Genomic DNA, 21383 nt, shown 5'->3' with positions numbered 1-21383 from the left:
AATTTATATATATATACATATATATCATTCTTGCATGGAAAAAATTTCAAATGATTTCATAACTCATAATAAACTTGTGACTTATTAGGTCAAAAAAATTTAATAAAAAAAAAAAAAAAAATCTTGGTACAAGTAATCTAATTATATTTAATCGACTGTTTGGTAAAAGTAGTCTTTGATCCTTGGATCTTCTCATGTCCAACAAACAATTTTTCTTGGTCTGATTCTATGCACATTCCATTTTTTAGAAAAAAATTTCAAAATATACAGATATTCACAAAAAAATTATTTTTTAAAAAAAAATTTTAAATGTCCCAGCTGTCTTAGAAAAATAAATTTTCTGGGAAAAAAATTACAAAATTTAATTTTTAATGTAAATTTTTTTTGGGAAAAATTTTAAAATTTAATTTTTGATATAAAATCTTTGAAAAAAAGAAAATAATATTAAATTTTCTAGTATACGCTTACGTTTCTTAACTTGGTTAGGGCTATTGTTTTCATAATTTAGAAAAGTAACCAATAGTTAAATATCAGTAATCATAAATAAGAGTCGCCAATTAAACATTATTTTCCCGATGCTGATTCCAGAAAAAAACAAAACAATTATCTTATTACCGATTCCAAATAATTGTCTCATCATTAGTTTTCTTTATATCAAACAAAGATCTTATATACATTATAAATATCCGGATAATCTTGACAACCAAAAAAAGTAGAAACAGACGTCACAAACAATTTAAATGTAAAATTGGTCTACACCAAATTTTAAATCAGACCGATTTTTTTGGGACTGACCTAGACCAAATTTTTCTTTTGTATGGGTCCCGACTGTATTTTACCTTTGTACTGTTTTAGACCAAATTTTTTTATGAGACCTGTCTAGACTGAACTTATTTAAAGGGTCTTATTGGTTCGTTCCAACAAAAATCATAATAGTCTCAAAACACTGGTCTAGGATTTCCAGACCCGCAAAAAACAAACACTAGCATTTATGTATGTAAGATATAAATTCATATTGAATAGGGAGACATTTGAAATGAAAGAAAGAAAATAAAAACCGGTTTTCAAAGAGTTCTCACTCTAATTTGACCTCATTTACAATATGAAAATCAGTATGTCTTGCAAAAAAAAAAAGATAAAAAAATATATATATTATATTCAATGATACAATCTTTTCTATTTTTCCTGTTGTTTGAGAACCAAGTTCTGCAAAAAGAAATAATAATTTAAAAAAAAGTAATGTTAGAGTTAAGGATCGTAAAATCATTTCAGATCATCAAATTATTGGCGGAAAGTTTCTTTTGTTTTTGCCAGTTGTGATGGAATTGAATTGTTTTTTAGATTTTCTGGAGGGATTCTTAAATTTGGGTTGTTTTATTTAAATGTGGGAAGAAATAGTCCAAAAAGGTTACTTAAAAATAAAATTTGACCAATATTGATAAACTAGTGGTATTACCCCGCATTGGCCGATGTAATTAGTCACCGACGAACAGACAAGCTTTGCTTCATGAATATAGAAGATACCTCCACAACAAATCCTCTGGTTATTACCCATCTTTCATGAGCACACTCACACGTATTCACTTTATACATGAATGTTCCCTCCTCAATAATAAAAGATAATGACAACATCTTGAGAAAATAAGGAAACATTGTTCAAGTCGCCAACAACAACAAAAACTCGCACGCTAAGAAATGTGCCAAATATATATGTTCTCTCCGGTTTTTTTCCTTATATAATAGTAGGCGCTGGGCGTACACACCCTCGTTGCTAAGCCTCATCCAAAGTCACATTCATTATGTTATATTTGATACTCGTGGTAGTGGCCGGTATTGCCTGAGTTATTAGGGGTTGACGAGCAGACAAATCTTGCTCTATTAATATCGAATATAAATCCCCCATAAATTATCAGTGTTTCTCTACGTTTTTCATGAGCACTCAATACTTTGATGTTCTCTCCTCAAGAATGAAATAATAATAATCCTAGTTTGAGAAACCATAAATGAGTCATCAACTCATATTTATCCAACTCCATACAGTATAGATTTGTTTGACTTAAACGTCTGAGAGATGTCATTCATTTTTACAATATGTTAATTCATATTATATACAACTCTTAGCACATATACTGTCTATACATGAAGGAACTACCTGTATATGTACATATTTTCCTTTTTAATAATACAGGATGAGTAATAATTACGAACACTCAAACTATTAAATTTAGTTATTTTCAAGCAATCAAATAAACATACAGACAGATAAAAAACTGTGCAGTAAGATAGAAGAAATATTTGTACATTGTACTTCCTCGTTCTTTTCTTTTTTTTTTTTTTAAATATAAGCTAGTTGTTAAAAATGACTCCTCATCGGACAAATAAATACACAAACAGACAGCCTTTGCTTTGTTAATATAAATATTTAGACAGCTTGCGCATCTAAACTTTCTAAATTTCATGACTTTTTTTTACAAAAAATAGCATTCTTTAAGAAAATCAAAATAGTGGAATTGGTAAAAAAATGACTATATGATGAATAAACAATCCTAGGTGGATCTACAAAACGATATATTCAATACGAGCATGAATTTTATAACTTTGCATGGACTGAGGAATGAGGCCAAAATACATGAAAAAGTGGTAGTGTCTTATACAATGAGATTCCATCTCCTCTGGCCTCACACACGAATGCTCCATGAGAGATAAACTAACAACCTCTTGCACATCAAGAAACCCTTAATCTACTTTCATGATCTTCCAAAGTGCTATTGGTATGAATATCTCCAAAAAGTCGAAATCTCTCTCCTACTCCAATGATATATCCTTCATTTCACTTAGGGAAGTTATTTCCTTATTATTAAAAGGTTGCGATAATTCAATTACAACTTTCCAGTGTCGTTGTTTCCAATTTCGAGTTAGAAAGAGAAACTATGACAAACGGGCAAGCTCATATATTGTACCCAAAGTTTTTAGTATTACTGATGGTGAGATATGTCTATATTTCAAAAATAATATATTTAGTATATCAAAACACTTTCTGAAAAGTAAGTTGTATTCACAACTAGCGGGAGTACCATGAGTTATGAGGCACAAAAGAACAGATAAACTTTGTTTTAATAATATAGAAGATAATTCTTAGTGGGGCTATCAATACTTAGATAATAAAAAAAACATTGCTCAGGTTCACAACAACAACACAATTCGTACGCTATTTACAACCCTAAATATTTATACTTTCCTTTTATTTTCCTTTTTAATAAGACGTGCTAGACACGCACGTTGCTAAACCTCACCTGAAAACACATTCCCTATTTTGAGATGAGCTTCCCTTTTCTTTTGTTAATATGAGCTTTAGCTGCATAGGCTCATTGTTAAAAATGAGTTCTCGCCAGAAAATCAAACAAACAAATCAATCGATAGACATACAAATATTGCTTTATTAATATAGATATTCAAAATATTTATCATCTCAAATGCTGGAACTACCTTTATTTAAAATGTTCTAGATTGATATTCATTTTGATCGATTAAAAAAAAAGGTATTTTCCATCATTTTTGTTCAACATTTGAGACTGGTTCACTCTTAATATACTGCTAATTACTCTCTAACTTAAATATTCTATGAAACAATAATAAACAAAATTCAAACTTGATGGACAACAAAGTATTTGTGAATGAAAGTGCAATCGGTTATACGCACTTGTGTATGAAAAAAGTTGAGCGAGGAAAATCTTATGCATTCTTAAATTGCATGAAGTATTATCACGAGTTTGAAACATTATTCAAAGAGCCGTATGCTCAGCACGACTTGCCATGTATTAGTTTTAACTCCTATTGAGCTGTGAACCCTTTTCCAATTACCAACGAATAATAATCTGTTGTGTCTTGACGAAGGTGGAGGAGACACAAACTATTTAAGAGATCCAGGACGACCGAGAGAAGTGAGGAGAAGGAAAGGCGTGGAGAAATAATACAACAGTTATTTATAAGAACATCTGATTTGTTATTAATACAAAAACCTACTCTAATAAATACATAAAATACAAGAATATTTATACTAGGTAAAACCCTGTACTTTAAACACATATATATATATACAAGAAAATAAGAGAAGAGAAGAAGGGGGAAGGAATCACGAATACATTACATAATCCAAAAGTTGGGAGCACAATCCCAAATCATTTTGGGTCTTTTTTCCTTTGAATGGAGGAAAGCTTGAAAGATACAACGAAGCTAACTCAAAATACATATATCTTTTTCTAGGGTTAGATTGCTCCTTCATATATGACATAAAATAGATCTCATCCCTGTTATCGGTCCTTCAAAAACAAGAGATCATTTTCACTAGTCCTTCAGCTTACCTTAAGTAAATTTCATCTACGAGAGTAGATTGTCATTATTTCATACGGGGCTTAGTTCAATATTTATTATTCTTATGAATCAATATGTAAAGATTGATTGATAATCAAGTATCTGGATGATATCTATAACGGCAATATTAAGCAAATATTATTCTATGGAACGGCATTTGCATCCGATTCGGATGCGTCCTTAAGATTTTGGGTCTTCAAGATTGTTGGACCGCTATATCTCTAGTTTTTCCAATCCCAAATCTTTTTTTAATCCTTGAGTCCATTCATGTTCTTTACGAAGAACATCAATTATCAATTATTTTTAATATTTTCTATTCAATATTTAAGTTAATTTAAAATATAACTTTTGAGGATTTTAATTGACGATATATTTTGGTATATTATATTTGTTTGTGGTAAGTAAATAACATAATTTATTTTGTGGTCTAATTCATTATTTTAGCATACTTGAAAATTGACTAATAGAATCTGTAACCATATCCTTGACCAAGTAAGAATAGGCTATATTCATTGATGTACATCATGTGAATATTATGCATAAACTTCATGATATTATCTTATTTGATAAGAATACAACAAATAAACATTCAAGCTATTGTTGTGATAGTCCTTATTTAGGACTGAAGACTCACGTCCTTCACGGCTCAGTCCTGAAAACGAGTAAAGTTTAGTCCTTGATAACGTCATTCAACTTTAATATATTTAAAAAAATCAGTTCTTGTACTGACAGTCCTAAGTATAGGTCTTAAGACAAGAGTGGATCGAATAAATCAGACTGGCACATTACAGAAAATAGTACTGTGATAATGATTTTTTTTTTTTTTTGGAAAAATCACCCCCCAAAAAAAAAAAAAAACCATTTTCAAAGGCTCATGAAGACCCTCTTTGAGTGATTTCTCAGGAGTTATAAGTGCTGCTTGTTGGACACAGAGTGAAATTGAGGATTGCCATTTCTCTCACGTCTGCTTGCATCTAATCTAATAGTTTGTCAATCCATGAGTATTTTCTAACATGAATAATCCATTATGTCTAATGGTTTAAGGCAAGATGTCCTGAGGCAAAATAGTTTAAGGCGAAAGTACCTAGTGCATTTGATTAATATTTATTGATTAGATGTCAGTAATCAAATCAACTTATTTATTTTTAATTTCTGAACTTTACTTAACTCTAAGATGTTCATTATTTCTTACAATTAGTCAAAAAATTGACTTAATTATATTGATAAAATGATAATTTAAAAGCGTAATTAAAAAAGAAAAGTCTTTAAAAGCCAAACCTACTACAATTGACAATTTTAAATATAATTTTCGTGTTCTATTGCTTAAATAACAATACTGAATGTGGGTTTTAGCTGAAAACTTTCCAAGACCTTCATTTTATTGTGTAATGTACTTTCCAAGACCTTCATTTTATTGTGTAATGTAATTTGTGGGATGGATTCGTATACTTTAGAATATTAACTATAGCTCTGAAGTTTTCATTGGATATATGAAACTTTTTTCAGCTGTCCTTTCAAATAGAATCTATTTCATTTTTCTTCCATTACCGACGATTGTCAATCTTCAGCGGCATTTGTAAACACTTTGTGATGATTTTTATTAAAATAATTAGATTAAGAATATAAAAATAATCCAGGCTCAGTTTTGAGAAAAATAATTCCAACTTGATTTTGTGTTGACGGTGCACATAATTACTCTTCCAGATATCATATCAACTTCTGTGGTAATGATTGTTTGACATTGCACCATTCTTATCAAGAACACATATGTATGTAGTGTACTCCCACAAAAAAAATGACTTTTGAAAGACGTATATTTATTTAATATGCAGTAGAACATTTTAACTGATATCATTAATTGAAGGATACACATTCTTAGGAAACTCAGAGTGGATATTCTAATACATTAAATGAACAAATTTTTAATCAATCTTCATAAAACTTCATCCAATGTTTTAAAAATCAAAAAGGCATTACACTTGCATTGAATACTCTTTGATGCAAATGATACACACAGATATGACCAAAAAAAAAATCCTCGACTAGGGACGAGAAAAGTAGAATATTTAGAGAAAAAATACCTTATTGTGTCTATTGTAAGAGTTAATTGATAGTCTACACTATGGAAATAAGATTATATAACGATTTAATATCATTTTGTTAACGCATATTAGTGTTTTATGTATAATAAAACTAGGCATTATAAAGATAAAATTTTAATAGACAGTAAAGTTGAAGACCTTTTAGTTGTTGGGCCCATTTTGACATTTAAAAGGCTCGCTATTTTTCTAAATATTAAGGAAAAATAGATTTTAAATACCATTGTTAATTTTTTTTTGTTTAAGCCTCCAAAATAGCCAATATCAACAATGCTTGACGTCCGCTGAATCCGCTAAAAATGCATGAGTTACAAATTTATAATACAAAAAAATAAACCAAGATTTAAACCTCTTCTAACTTTTTTATCTTACTCATAACATTTAAGAATAAGAAATCACACATGAAGTTAAAAAATCATTTTTGGTTACTGCAATCATTTGATTAATTGATTCCATGTAGAAATAAAACTTTTCTTATCATTATTTTACAACTAAACAAGAATTCATTTGAAAGCTCAAGGTAAAAAAAAAAGATAAATGTTTTCATCATTGTGCCCCTGATGTGCATCATGGGAAGTCTGAAAAATGGATTCAGCTTTTTTTTATGGTAAAAAAATCATTAGTTTACTTTTGGTTTTAAACTTTTCTCTTTTTTTTAATATTATGTTATTTTAGCATTAATTAAATTTGCAGATTTTTTGCACTCAAGGTTGCTTATAATATATACATCATATTGAGATTTACATACATTATAATATATACTTAGTTAGTGTAACAGCTTATAGCTGTTATATTTTTCACATTTGATACACAACTAGATGGAGTACAGGGCTAGTTGGGTTAGTCGATATGTTGACGTTCTTCTTCAATTTTTAGACAGTTTGTACCTCCAACACCATCGTTCAAAAAACATCTACTAGCAGTGATACATGATATATGCCCTGTCGCTGTATAAAAATAAAAGAAACAGAAAATAAATGTGGTCACCCTGACAATTTGAAGAACGTTTAGATGAGCAGCTTAGACCTTTTATTAGATCAGCTGCAAACAGCCTTGAGAGGACGGAAATAAACACAAATCCCACTCCGTATCACGGCTCCTTTAAAAAAAAAAGCAAAGATGTAGTGTATTTTCCTTTCAGCTGTTTAATAAATTTTGATAGGTTGACTCTCCTCGAATGATTTAAAGCAGCTGACTCTACTTCTTATAAATTAAAATAGTACGTTCGCGCCCCAGTGATTCCTAGAGAAAGAAAATACCTCCACTTTCGGAGAGTTCCAAACAAATTATTGCATGAAGGATTTAAAGATGAAGCCTTGAAGTCTGAAGCCTCCTCAGAGAAAAAAAAACTCAATTTATTCTCCTCAAGGACTTCTTGGTGAATTTTAGAATGGAACTACTCCAAAACATGGAGACGGGAATGTTCAAGTAGGTATCATCTGACAGTGGCACGTACTTGTAGGGGGTCAGTTGACTAGCAGAGTTCCTCTCTAAAATTATTGTTGGTATGGTCAAAAAGCTCTTCTGCTACCTTGAAGGACAAGTTCAAAAAACCGTCACAGCAGACCATTCTCAGAAGACTCCCATACATTCATCTTATCATCTCACTAAATTTCTCACTAAAATAACTAAACTATAGTAAATAGTTATTTATTAATACTAGAATTAGTAAAATTGAATATATTCTATTTTCTACATTTATGACTCAACTCTAGCTATTTTTTTTATTAACACACGAATATATTCTAGTTTATAGCTAGAGCTGTTATTTTCTTCAAGGTAGAAATAATAAAAAAATACTGCCTCTAGCGGACAAAAAAAGTCAATTCTGAACCAGACATTTTTCACCGGTTTATTATTTTCGTCCTCCTTTCGCTACTTGGTTTAAAGCTTTAGGTTGCACGAACTTAAGAGAGCTTAAATGTATTGAAGTCATATTTTCTAAGCTTAAACTTAAGCCGAGTTCGTACATCCGGGCCTAAGAGTAGCTGACTCACACTATGTAGTGCAACTTGGAACATCTATAAAAAAGGGGGGGGTGAGGGGAAGATGAAAATTATGTTTTTCTAATTTGTTGTGAACCTTAACTGAGCCTTAAATGTTGAAAGTCATTCTTTTTTTTTTAATATAGTCTGTTCTATTTTACTATTCAACGGTCCTACGGACTGATACATAGGTCTTCCAGTCCCACGATCCTAGCTATTTTTTATTTTCTTCACTCATAACTAGGATTGAAGATAGGTATCTTGTCTCTTTGAAGGAGTTTATGAATTATAATGAAACTTCAGCGACTCAAATGACGTCGTTAGTAGTATCGTCGTAATTTCAGCTGTTGTAGTTTCAACAAAAGACCAATAAGGACCGGACATACTAAGGATAAGGACTACAGTCATTTTTAAACCGATCCAACACTACATACTTCTGAGTAATGTACCAAAAAAGGTTGAAAAGTCTACCAAATATAATCGCTCTCCTGAATCGAGATCATATTTGATTGTTATGTACTCAAATAAATAAATTAAATAAAAGTCTTGAATTAAAGAATAAAAAATATATAAAAAATAATAACTATATTTAGATTATAAAACACTAGTAAGACTTTTCATGACGTGTCCTCATTATTTGACCAAATGTTCCAAGTCCTTTGGCAAGTCATCCAATCCACACTTAAGGTTAGCAGGTAAAGCCACATCTGAAATATTTAATCATAGGTTAATAGCTGTTATCGGAATGTTTCTGAAACACAACCCCCAATAGAGTTGTATCTATAGAAGACCCATAGTAAATTTTAAAATAATATTGACATATATATTTGAAGGGAAATACAGACCGCATCAGTAAACAAATAGGTGAGAGTCAAAATTTAGATTAAGTATGTAAATAAAAATATTATAAAACTACCTGTCTCGTGCATAAAATATAATCATTCGATGATGACGAGAGATAATTTTTATCTTGATACAAAAGTAGTATTAAATAGACTATTAGAGCTTCATTCGAATCACACGCTTTATTTCGATAAGAGATACAACCATACACGAACTTGAATCAAACAATAATTATAATATGTATATTGAACAAATTAGATTGCTTCAGTTAATATCTCTTTTGACATTCACCACTGCTCTACAGAAATGTTTTCCATCTCCTTCTACAAAATGCAGTCTCAAAGGAGCTAACTTGATTGGAGTATATCACGAAATTCACAATGAATACTTTTGTGCAGAGCGATGTTTGGACTTTCATGACTGTAAGTGGTAAGTACATTTAAAGGATTTGAATTATATTTAATTAGAAATGTTTATTTTCATAAAAAAGGTGGACCTATCATGACGCTAGGTCTTACGAGAATGATGGTAAAGGGTATGCCAATTCCTGCGAACTATTTAGAAGCGTCTGTAGTCCTGTTTTCTCGACTTACTCCCGTACTGATAAGCGATGTGGAATAAAAAATACCTCTTATGTAACTCTAGTGATTGGAGGTGATGATCGCAATGGGAATCCAGTGGGAGAGGTGGAGGTTTTTGACTTCCTCGGTTGCTGTGAGAAGGCTAATTTCATGAAAAATCCCATAAGAAAGGATATTATCAAAAAGAAGCACGCTTCTAGTTTCATCAACTATTTAAACACAATTATTTCCTGCGGAGGAATGAGTGCAGAGCAGCCATTCTCTGCATCCTGTCTCATCTATGATTTCAACAAACTCCATTGGTATAATGATACCCGAGTGATACCCGATATGACTGAGGCTCGATCATACTTCACAATGGAGTATGCATATGGAGAAATATATGCAATGGGAGGATACAATGGAGAGGAAATCATCAAAAGCGTTGAGATCTACAACCCTATAACGCGTGAATGGAGACAAGGGCCCTCACTCTCTAAACGACTCTCAAATCATTGTGCTCTCAAAGTGAAAGATAGTATTTATGTCATGGGAGGACAAAGTCGGCTCAATTCATCAGAAACAGAGCGTTTTGTAGCAAGGTACAACGTGACCAGCGGAACTTGGAGTCCATTCACACCTATGAACTTACCTAGGATGAATCATGGTTGTGCATATGATGCCACGAGAGGTGTTATTATAGTCTCTGGAGGACAGATATATAGTAACGATCCTCAAAGCTATGAGTATCAAATAAGTGAGTTGAATCTGAGGGAAGGGATTTGGAGGGATGAGAAAGATAGACGCAACTCAATAGAGAAACGGATCGCTCAAAGTATTACCGTCTACCATGGAATACCAGTTGTTTTAAATGGTATAGGTAAATCTAATAGGCTAGAGTCCATTGAAATGCAAAAGAATGGCAACATTTTAGGTATGCAAAGAGTGAAACTCCTACATGATCGAAAGTACTTTTCTTGGATAAATGTCCCTCAGGAAATGATTGTGACAGGATGTCATGCGTAAATAAGAACATCCACTCTTTGCATTGATTTAATCCAAGGGTCACCTATAAAAATAAACACATAATAAGCCTAACTATATCCTATAGGTTGAATCCTAGCATGTAACAAAACGTAATAATCAGTTTTATAACTATTACTACTTTGAAGGATCTTTCATACATATTTTGATAGACTTATAGATACTTGATATTTACTATGTTTATTATCATAGTACAGAATGAATATATATTTATAAATTACTTAATAATATTAATAATGATAAACCACAATTATTTAATAATTTTTTTAAATAAAAAAAGAATAGAAACAATCGGAGGGTTTTGAATCAACCACATCTGTGGGAAAGCATGTCTTACATACATCAGATGATCGTGAAATTGATTAAGCATCTACTTTCATTCCCCTTCCCATAGGTAAATATTAATATTCTCTACTTTGGACCAAAGAGAGAGCTCACATCGTTACGAGGGGCGTCCGCAGGGGGAGAAATCCACATCGAGAAATTTTAAAGAAATCATTCATACGGATAAAAAATAACCCCAAATCAATTTAAGGATTTATCTTCTAAAAAAGTTTAATGATCTTTTATATGAGAAAAGGTTATCGGGAATTTTTCAAGCCAAAGAAGTATAATCCTGCGGACGCTCCTGGTTACCTTTATTGTATCTTCCAACCTTTTCTTGAGAAAGAAGTTGGTTAAAAAAGGCCCAAAATCAGTTGGTAGTCAGTCAATTCCTTTTCCCAACTACGGAGCTATTATTTAGTCAATTGCATATGTAGAAATTGTTCAGTACTTAGCAAGAGCTAATTTGAATTCAATCCATCCACAATATGTTCAGAACACTACCTACGGCAGAAGAATCGACAGCCGACAACAAAATATAATGTCCATTTTGTGAGTTAGTAAAGTGACACCGTCAGAGAGGAGAAAGACTCGGATCCAGGTTCTATGGGACTGATCCTAGTACAACAATGACATTAATATTAACAAAATGAGTCATACCTAGTGAAAAAGACAGGATGGAGTAACAAAAATATATCATGTGTAAGAAAACAGGAAAAAATGTCTTCTTTATAAAAAGGTCATACAAAAGTATACCTTTTGTTTAAATAAAAAAAGGTTATTCAAAAAACTTTTAAAATAAATTTTAAAAGTTTTTAACGGGCCAAAGAACAATCCTAGGAACGGCCCTAACTATCACGTACTTCCTATTAATGCACAAATAATATATACATAGGTACGTAATAAACCCAAACAAACGTAACAGACATCTTCATTGATAAGCATTCCATATTGGAGACCTTGACTTTCAATTGCGGATGTTGAGACACACACACTCATAAGAATAAATAAGTAACTATGTTCTACGTTCCGTTAAATACCAGGAAACAAGACTCAAACGCAGAAATGCAGGATGATGATGTTTGAGATACATAATATATTGAACACTAGTGGCTAATGTTCCCGTTTAATGTATCTCAATCTCTCATCAAACACATTGATACAACTGTTATATTCATAGATTTTGTAAGTCCCATCCGCAATGGACTCTCACGGGGAAACCCCATTTTAATACAAGAGACTTCCTCCTCCTCCCTTCCCACATAATCTTCATATATGTATGTATTGTATAGGTTGTTCTATTCAATATCATTTCTCTGTCAATGTGTAACTTTGCTCAGCCGTAACGCTGATAAAACGTAAAACAAAAATAGAACTTTTTTAACATGTTTTACAATTTGCACGATTAGCTATTTTATCAAACCCTCAACCTCTACTCTCAAAAGGGAAAGACAAAGTTTGTTTCAAAACAAAAACATATAGAAGCCATCCTTTTGTATTTTTCTTGTTGCCAACTGTTAATTATTATTTAGAGAATAGTTATTAATTATTATATGTATACATTGAATTGATAATTGTATCAATGACTGTGTATGAAATGACTCAAATTATATACGAGGGCCCTTGAGTTTGTAAAGTTAGCTACTTAAAGTTTTGATTCCTTACACCTCTCAATCTTTCATTCCTCAAGAAAAAGAAAAAAAGGCTCAAATTAACGTCATTCTTTCGAACTGTTTGACTTTTTCCATTTAAAGGAAGGTATACTTTCGGTAACTTTTTATAAATCATTAAAATTCAAGCAAGTAAACATGAGAATGTTAATCCAATGTCTTTCATTTAAAAAGAAAAAAAAAGACCCAAATTAGGAAGGAGTAGGCCAATATCGTAACTCTTCTCAGCTGATGGATAATTATTAATATCAATTAATGTATAAATAACTATATTTTTTTTAATAAGAAGGGGATGCATATTAGTGCTGAAAGGCGTGTAGTCGCCATCCTTAGACAAAGGCACCTGATAGCCGATTATAAAAATTATAGAAGCCTATGGGTCATGACAATCGTGTATCTAATGATCATTCCTCCAAAGTTATATAACAGGCAGCTTATGTTAACAAGAGTATTATTTATTAAGTAAATGGTAATACCGTGTTCGGCCTTAGTCCCGTCATATTCTCGTGCTCTACAAAATACCCATCCCTACCATAGATAATCACTAGTGATGGCTAGATAAATGACTTAGAATTTTTGAAGTATGTACTTAAGTGTTCTAGTTAGGTATACTCTGGCGTATATATTTGAGTACAAATAAGAAAATACCTTGAAAGCGTCTAAACGACTACTGAGTAGTGTTGGATCGGTGATCATTTCAACCAATCCATTTTTTCTTCCTGATTGTATTCAACCTCATTTAAGATGATATTTATAATGTACTAGTGATAGCTAAAATATATCTCCCCCTCGCCCACCCACCTCATTTCAGTATTTTATCTATCGGTCCAATCTTTTTTAGCATTTAACGATCTAAGGACGGATTAGTAGGTCCTAGCTATCTTTAAAGTTTAAAATCTATTAAAGAATAGTGTTGTGTCAGTCCTAATTTATTTGGTTCAGTTAGTCTTAGGAATGGTCCAATTAGTCCGTACGAATATCGGTCCTAGAACTGATTAAAAAAAGCAGAAATAAAGTTGAGGGACGTCATCAAGGACCAAAATTTATAAGTTGGTAGGACTGAACTGGACTGGACAGTTCAGTTCTTAGTACTAAATGAGGATATGGAATATAAAAACGAAGAAAATAATGAAAGATAGCTAGAACGTATATTACTTGAGTTTTTACGCTCTAGTGTCACACTTCCTACTTTAAACATTAGGTGTCTTGTCTATTTGAAGGAGGATATCCTGAACAGTTGAAAGGACATGGTTAGTAACAACGTCATTTTAGCAGTTGTGGTTACCATACAAGACGGATCCAACACAAACTGTTATACGTTCTAGCAGCTATCATTAATTAATTATTAAAAAAGATGGGACCGATAAAATAAAGACTGAAAAGTGGGGAGGTCGATAAGGAAATCAGTCTGAGCACGGATCCAACACTATTCCAAATAGATACAGTAAAATGTTGATGTTTAGACAAAGGCTGCAGAATGTATGTTAGTGAAGCATCAATTCCTAGGTATATATAAAATAAATACAATTATGTACGTCGTCATTTCGAGACTTCCTCCCACAATATTAAAAGAGATCCGGCTCTTCTCTTGTACTACGATGTACATGTCCTTGACAAGGGACCTCCTTTTTGACTTCTACTACTATTTCAACACCACTACCACCACAACCAATATAGGCGTATCTAGGACGACGACTACTACTACTACTACTAGTACACTTATACCAACAGGGTTTTGAATACATTTGCCTATGGTATTCTTACTTTATGATCTCTTCCGATTTTGCATAAATAACAGGTTCTGGGATATATCGATAGCAAAATATATTCCTACATCCATATTCATATCCTCTTTACTTACGCTAAGCTTTTGACTAATTTACATTCTACAATATTATGCTCCACTATATTATAATGTAATATAATGACTAATGAGTAAGTAACTCCCTTTAAAAAGCCTGCTGGTGGCTCCAGTATGTCTAATGCAGCATCTATGATTCCATTGTATTTATTATTAACAGCCAAGGGACTAAAAGTCTCCTTAAATAGAGGCCTTAAGGATAGAATTTGAAAGATGTATTAAATATTGTGATTATTTCATGGTTGTTTACTTATACGATGTACTACATGTCTAATCAGCCTTTGTAAATTACCTTAGGAAACGAAAAAATATGTAGGTATATAAAGAGGAAGAAAGGAGAGAAAAAGAGAGAGAGAAAGAGAGAGAGAGAGAAATATAAAGAAGGAGAAGAATAAAAAAAAAAAGAGAGTGAGAGACGAAAAAAAGACGAAAAAAGACGAAAAACATAAAATAATATACGTATGATGATGGTCCTAGGTGGGGAGTGCGAGTAAATGAGTGATCTGGACACAAAAAAAGAAGAAGCTGAAGCTAAGAAGAAAAAAAGGAAACAAAAAATACTAATAACAATAAAAACATGGGAGTAAATTCGTATTTGTAATCAGTTGAGGTAGCGGCGTATACCCGGGCGAATTCTTGCAGATTGGAATCCGTCGAATGAAGTCTTTAGCTCTGCATGAGTAGATAGATCCCTTTATAATCCAGAATGACTCGCCGCCCTCCTTTGAAGTTCCTGGAGGATGTTTCCGAATGTTTGGGGCAAGCCACAGTGAAGCAGCCCTGGGAAGTCCTTTTCGTCTCTCTGACGTCTCTCCTCTCCCTGGTGACGTTTGTTCCCTTGGACGGTGGCTCTCCTGAATGGAGCCCCGTGGTGGTCTTTGTGTTTCGGTTCCTGTCGCTGTTGCGCATGTACGTGCAACTGAAGCGGATTCACCGTCTGGGCTCAGCTGTGCTCCTCCATGTGGCTGGCCTCTATGCTTTCCTTTTAAGCATGACAGCTTTTCTGCTGGGAGGACCCGACGCCGCCTTTTCCGTCCTCCTTCTCTCAGACATCCCCAAGATGACGCAGCTGACGCAGTACGCCCTGAGTGCAACGCATGAGTCCTGCCTCCCTGACAGACTGAGCAGGGCCATGCAGACTCTGCTCCCAACGCTGCTCTACGACACACTCCTCAAACTTCTTCTCTTCACTCTCTTGCCTCTCTTGGTGTCCTCCGTCGTGTTCGCACTCCTGCTCCAAGCCTTTGTCTTTGCCTTCGTCTACCCCCCACTCCTCTCCATTGCGCTTCACCTCATCACTTCTCCGCAAGGACAAGCCAAATGGAATGTCAAGCGAATACTTGAGACCCTTCCCACTCAGGAACCTCCTTCAAGGACACCTCTCCGGGTTCTAGCTTTTCCCGTCCTAGTGCTCCTTCATCTCACTTGTCTCCAACCGCCCAGCCTTCAACTTCACATCCAAAATACTCCTCACATTCTCATCTCCCTCTCTCTTGTCCTTCTTTCCTACTACTTCTACTCCAACAAAGACGAAGACGCCACTTCACTTCACTTAAGGAAGTCATATGAAGAGGCCTTCACAAGGAAACTTCAAGATCAAGATTCATCCGTCTCCCGACTCAAAGACGATTTGGATAGAGCCAGTCAGTCCACAGATGAAGGAATAGGACTCACAAAAAGTGCAAACTCCGCTTCTGACCTTAAGAAATCCAAAATACTTGTAGTTGGAGACGATTCTTCTAGTGAGTCTGCCTGGTCGGAAGTCTATATGCCTGATTTAAAAGACCAAGAAGCCCAAACAACTGAAGAATGTCTTGTCGTCTCATCCAGTGACGAGGATAGAGATGAAACTTTGAGCGAGGATGGAAGTTCGTCCCATCTCTTATCAGGTGATCATCATTCACCACCAAGAAGTATCGAAAGATGTCTTCTTATTTTAAAAGAGAATGCTCAAAGAAATGAACCGTGTCCTCTTACAGATGAAGAAGTCGTTACTCTTGTGGAAGAGAGGCATATTCGAAGCCATGCTCTAGAAAAGGTGTTGAATGATCATCTAAGAGGTGTTGTTGTTCGTCGCAAACTCATTTCCAGACGTGAGCAACACTTGCAAAAAGCATTTGAGAAGCTTCCATACAAACATTTTGACTATCACACCGTAATGGGAGCTTGCTGTGAGAGTGTAGTTGGTTATATGCCCGTTCCTGTGGGGCTTGTTGGTCCCTTACAGTTAGACAACAAATTATATCATATTCCAATGGCTACAACTGAGGGTTGCCTTGTAGCAAGTACTAATCGGGGTTGTTCAGCCCTTTCAAAGTGTGGTGGCGTGACTAGTCAAATCACAGACGATGGTATGTCGAGAGGACCTGTAGTTCGTTTTCCAAATGTTAGTGCTGCCAAAAAGGCCAAAGATTGGTTGGAGGATCCCGTCAACTATCAGGAAATCAAGGATAGTTTTGATAGTACAAGTAGATTTGCACGACTCAATAAATTAAAAGTTCGTCTTGCTGGAAGACTCATGTACCTTCGGTTCGTAGCTAAAACGGGTGATGCAATGGGTATGAATATGTTGTCGAAAGCTACGGAATTCGCCTTAAATAAACTACATTTCATTTTTCCTGAAATGCAAATAATTAGTATTAGTGGAAATATGTGCACAGATAAAAAACCCGCTGCCGTGAATTGGATTGAAGGACGGGGGAAGTCTGTTGTTTGTGAAGCCATCGTTCCTGCATCAATCGTCGAGACTATTCTCAAAACAAGTACGGCCGCATTGGTTGATCTTAATAGTGCTAAGAATCAAACAGGGTCTGCGATGGCTGGATCCATCGGGGGATTTAATGCTCATTCAGCTAATATTGTTACGGCTATATTTATTGCTACGGGCCAAGATGCAGCGCAGAACATTGGGAGTAGTAATTGCATGACTCTAATGGAACCTTGGGGACCTGATGGAAAAGACCTTTATATTACTTGTACCATGCCTTCCATCGAGGTTGGTACTATTGGGGGTGGTACTATTCTGGCGCCTCAGGGCTCTTGTCTAGAAATGCTTGGAGTTAAGGGGCCACATCCTACCTCGCCAGGGGAAAATTCACGTCAACTTGCTCGCATCATATGTGGTGCAGTACTAGCTGGAGAACTATCTTTGATGTCTGCCTTGGCTGCTGGACACTTGGTATCAAGCCATCTCAGGCATAACAGATCTACTCTTGCAGTTGGAAAATTAGCCGAAATTACTGAGAACTAAACGACTTCCAATTGTTAATAGACATTTGATATATAATCATTATTCCTTATACTTACTTGTAGCAGCTCAACTTTACGCGATTCAAAATAAACAAAGTAACTGTGTGTTGAATGAATGAATGAACGCAAGACTCTCGTTTACGTTTACTACTCCATCAAGTTATTATCATTTAATACTATTATTATTATTATTATTATAATGTGTTATTAGCAAATTATTTCCGATAGATGATTAATTTTAACTGTACAGTCTTATCTTATTCCTATCATCGCATATTGTTATATATCAACTTAGTCATATCACATGAGAATGAAATAGTAATAATACATATTAGATTCAATAGGGAAAGATGATAATACCACTCCTCATTTTCCGAGATAAAAAATTTCACTTTCCCCCCACCACCACCATGACCTGAGGGCGACCATAAGGAAGGAAGACCTTGGAAATTACTTTCCATTTGTAGTTACATATATTAGATACATATTTAATTTCCAGACAAAATATTCTGAATTAATTTTTTTAGGTAAATATGCAAGAAGCGCTTCGGAAGGAGCAGCGATATGTCTTGGTCAGCAAGCATAATATTCAAAATGCTCGAGACCTACTCACTAAATGGAATGTGTTTCTCAAAAGTGTCGAATTCCTGAGGGGGAATGAATATCAAGACAGAGTAGGGGTTCCTATAACGGATGACTTTGATGTATCAAAACTCAATAGTGCTCTTAAGGACACTTGTAGCGTTGTTCTCATCGGGAGGAGTCAAGGGGCAAAAAAATCTAGGTCCGTAAAGCATGACATTCATGAGAAAATCCGAGAAGTATGTATTAATAAGTTTGATAAAAGCATACTAGAGTATATTTGTGAGTACACTACACTCTTGCAGGTCATGATGATGAATAATTTATGGACTTCGGGTCTAGAGAATAGTCTTCCAAATCACTGGGAAAAACACTCGGATCTTATTTTACTTCCAGAAAACTCTCTCAAAGGTGATGCATTTTCTCAATCCATCGAAGACATCACCAAAATTATGTGCGACAACTTAAAAGTTAAGAGAGTAGCGCGGAAATCCAGAATTTGTTCGAATGATTTTAGAAGTCCTAAAGTGGAATTTTTAACAGCTTTTGATAATAATACGTGGGCCGAAAGGATCGACAATGGCATTATTTACAAATGGGATATTACGAAATCGATGTTTAGTGCGGGGAACATAACTGAAAAATTACGAATTAGTCATTTTGATTGTAGTAATGAAGTAGTGGTTGATTTATTCGCAGGAATAGGATATTTCTCTTTGCCATATTTAGTGAAGGCCAAAGCCAAGTTTCTTCACGCTTGCGAATGGAATCCTGGAGCGGTTGATGCATTGCGAATAAATATGAAAATAAATAAAGTTCCTTGTGATAAATATGCAATTCATTTTGGGGATAATCGAAAGGTGTGCCCGGAAGATGTAGCAGATCGTGTAAATTTGGGACTTATACCTAGCTCAGAATGCTCGTGGGAAGCTGCGTGTAGAGCTTTAAAAATAAAAACTGGAGGGGTATTGCACATCCATGGAAATGTGGATTCATCAAAATATGAATCGACGAAAGAGGCCTTAAATACATGGGGTGCTGAGACCAAAGCAAGTATTCAAACGATTTTGGGTAGTCGTTGGGTTACAAAGATACTCCATATCGAAAATGTTAAATCTTATGGGCCAAAAATATATCATGCTGTAGCTGATCTTCAATGTAAACCCAATTATAAATAAAATTTGGTCCACATAACCTTAATAATTAATTGTAGACATATTTCTTAATTGCAATAAAGTGTATGAGTTAGTAAATATCTATGAATGACTTACCAATTTTTTTAGGATAAGCTAATCCAAGAGTATCCATTATCTTGATAAATTCATCTTCACTTTTTGTTAATCTTTTGTTGTACATCTTCTCTTCCTTCACGGAAGTGAATAGTCGTCCTTAAGTAAAGCAAATTACCATATGATATTTTAAGAAACTTATTTACTTACCTTGATAGTCATGAGCAGGATACAACAAATAATTATCTGGAAGGGAAAGTATTTTGTCCCAAACGGAGTGATATAGCCTTGAAGCGTCTCCTTGTTGAAAATCTGTACGTCCACAGCCTCTTATCAAAATGGCGTCTCCAGTGAAGGCACACGAACTATCATGAGAAACGAAAGTGATACATCCATTAGTATGCCCAGGTGTATTATGAACATCTAATTCAATGACCCCCAATTGGATCTTATCTCCTTCTTCTACATGAATATCTGCATCAGCTCCACTTTGCTTCGAAATAATGGATTTGACACCTGGACTAAGCTTTTTGAGAAGTCCGGATCCAGTAATATGATCAGCATGTACATGGGTGTTAACTAAAGAGAGGGAAAAGATATAATAATGATTATGGATACATTAGAAATATATAAAGAACAAAGAAAAGGTAACATGAAAATGAGCAATAAGTTTCGAGTTATGTAATATTCAATATTTTTGGAAAGTATTTAACTCTTTTTGTATGACTAAATGTAAAATATATATAGTATTTACGGCAATATTTGAGGGTCAATCCGTAGTCCTTGATAATATCCAAATCCCTATTAGCCTTTTCAATGACAGGATCGATTAATAATGCCTCCTTGGAATCAATGTCAGCCAATAAATACGTATAAGTCCAAGAGTCCTGATCAAAGAGCTACAAAAAAGTATTGAAATGGAAAAGATTTTAACATTAATATTTTATAATTAGAATATTAAATATCTATATTTATACTTGTCTGAAAAAGACATTTGATTGCCACTTGGGAGCGATGAGTGGAGACATGGCTTGATGAAGCTGATGTTGTTGAATAAAGTTTTTGACAAAAACTCCGCCTGCTTTTTGAATAAAACGAAATCCGGACATGTATTTCACTTTTTCGTTATAAATCGTCTTTCTCCAGTTATTAGTATTTTATAAATACTATACCGAAATTATTTCAGCCGCTAAGTTGTCGTTTGATGGTTGATTTGTGGCTCGTAGTGAGAAACACGAGCTAATCTTTTTTATAAGTAACTTTAAAATCAAGTGAAGACACAATTATATACCTTAGATTTGTTTTGCCTTTTATTTTATTTTTTTATGCCTGACTAAGGTTTTGAAGATAATTGTTATTTTTTGAAATGTTCCGAATTTTTCATAATTAATACCATCAATAATGTAGTAATCCATAGATTTCTAATCCATGAGTAATCCAATGAAATTCATTGAGTAATCATATAATTAATTAATAGAGGGTAAGCATGTAACGTCTCATTCCCAAACTCGCAGTTGATCCAAGTCTGAGTGGCAAAAGTACCATAAGTTTTCCCACTCAGTACTA

The 21383-nt window shown here is 33.9% G+C and overlaps 4 protein-coding genes across 6 annotated transcripts; 3 read left to right on the top strand and 1 right to left on the bottom strand.

The window, feature by feature from the left end:
- Positions 1–9025: 9025 nt before the first annotated feature.
- LOC121129252 (persulfide dioxygenase ETHE1, mitochondrial) lies at positions 9026–21327 on the bottom strand. The gene is made up of 5 exons (XM_040724963.2): positions 20795–21327; positions 20572–20716; positions 20028–20396; positions 19860–19976; positions 9026–9162 (listed from the first exon to the last, which is right to left on the bottom strand). Exons 1-5 carry the CDS (start codon positions 20924–20926, stop codon positions 9089–9091), a joined length of 837 nt encoding a protein of 278 aa, XP_040580897.1. The 5' UTR covers positions 20927–21327; the 3' UTR covers positions 9026–9088.
- Positions 9411–11152, top strand: LOC121129250 (kelch-like protein 23). The gene is made up of 2 exons (XM_040724960.2): positions 9411–9727; positions 9789–11152. The coding sequence occupies exons 1-2, from the start codon at positions 9537–9539 to the stop codon at positions 10882–10884; spliced, it is 1287 nt and encodes a 428-aa protein (XP_040580894.1). The 5' UTR covers positions 9411–9536; the 3' UTR covers positions 10885–11152.
- Positions 14705–18355, top strand: Hmgcr (HMG coenzyme A reductase). The gene has a single exon (XM_040724957.2). It carries the CDS (start codon positions 15464–15466, stop codon positions 18005–18007), a length of 2544 nt encoding a protein of 847 aa, XP_040580891.1. The 5' UTR covers positions 14705–15463; the 3' UTR covers positions 18008–18355.
- LOC121129251 (tRNA wybutosine-synthesizing protein 2 homolog) lies at positions 18032–19841 on the top strand. 3 transcript variants are annotated; one of them, XM_071893421.1, is made up of 3 exons: positions 18032–18165; positions 18534–18827; positions 18894–19841. In XM_071893421.1, exons 2-3 carry the CDS (start codon positions 18540–18542, stop codon positions 19764–19766), a joined length of 1161 nt encoding a protein of 386 aa, XP_071749522.1. In that variant the 5' UTR covers positions 18032–18165; positions 18534–18539; the 3' UTR covers positions 19767–19841. The 3 variants fall into 3 exon arrangements, with proteins under 3 accessions (XP_071749522.1, XP_040580896.1, XP_071749521.1); XM_040724962.1 differs by lacking the exon at positions 18032–18165 and adding an exon at positions 18351–18469; XM_071893420.1 differs by lacking the exon at positions 18032–18165 and adding an exon at positions 18353–18472.
- Positions 21328–21383: the final 56 nt, after the last annotated feature.

Source organism: Lepeophtheirus salmonis, chromosome 14 (genome assembly GCF_016086655.4).
Source record: "Lepeophtheirus salmonis chromosome 14, UVic_Lsal_1.4, whole genome shotgun sequence".
In the NCBI taxonomy this organism is placed as follows: domain Eukaryota; kingdom Metazoa; phylum Arthropoda; class Copepoda; order Siphonostomatoida; family Caligidae; genus Lepeophtheirus; species Lepeophtheirus salmonis.
The sequence above is the reverse complement of the archived record's forward strand: the minus strand, read 5'-3'. Positions and strand labels throughout refer to the sequence as shown.

Coding starts and splice junctions, on each gene's coding strand:
- LOC121129251 (XM_071893421.1), top strand. CDS start 18,540: ATGCAAGAAGCGCTTCGGAAGGAGCAGCGATATGTCTTGGTCAGCAAG. Junction 18,828..18,893: donor TTCATGAGAAAATCCGAGAA/GTATGTATTAAT, acceptor ACACTCTTGCAG/GTCATGATGATGAATAATTT.
- Hmgcr (XM_040724957.2), top strand. CDS start 15,464: ATGACTCGCCGCCCTCCTTTGAAGTTCCTGGAGGATGTTTCCGAATGT.
- LOC121129250 (XM_040724960.2), top strand. CDS start 9,537: ATGTATATTGAACAAATTAGATTGCTTCAGTTAATATCTCTTTTGACA. Junction 9,728..9,788: donor GACTTTCATGACTGTAAGTG/GTAAGTACATTT, acceptor TTCATAAAAAAG/GTGGACCTATCATGACGCTA.
- LOC121129252 (XM_040724963.2), bottom strand. CDS start 20,926: ATGTCCGGATTTCGTTTTATTCAAAAAGCAGGCGGAGTTTTTGTCAAA. Junction 20,397..20,571: donor ATTGACCCTCAAATATTGCC/GTAAATACTATA, acceptor CCCTCTCTTTAG/TTAACACCCATGTACATGCT. Junction 19,977..20,027: donor TCCTGCTCATGACTATCAAG/GTAAGTAAATAA, acceptor GCTTTACTTAAG/GACGACTATTCACTTCCGTG.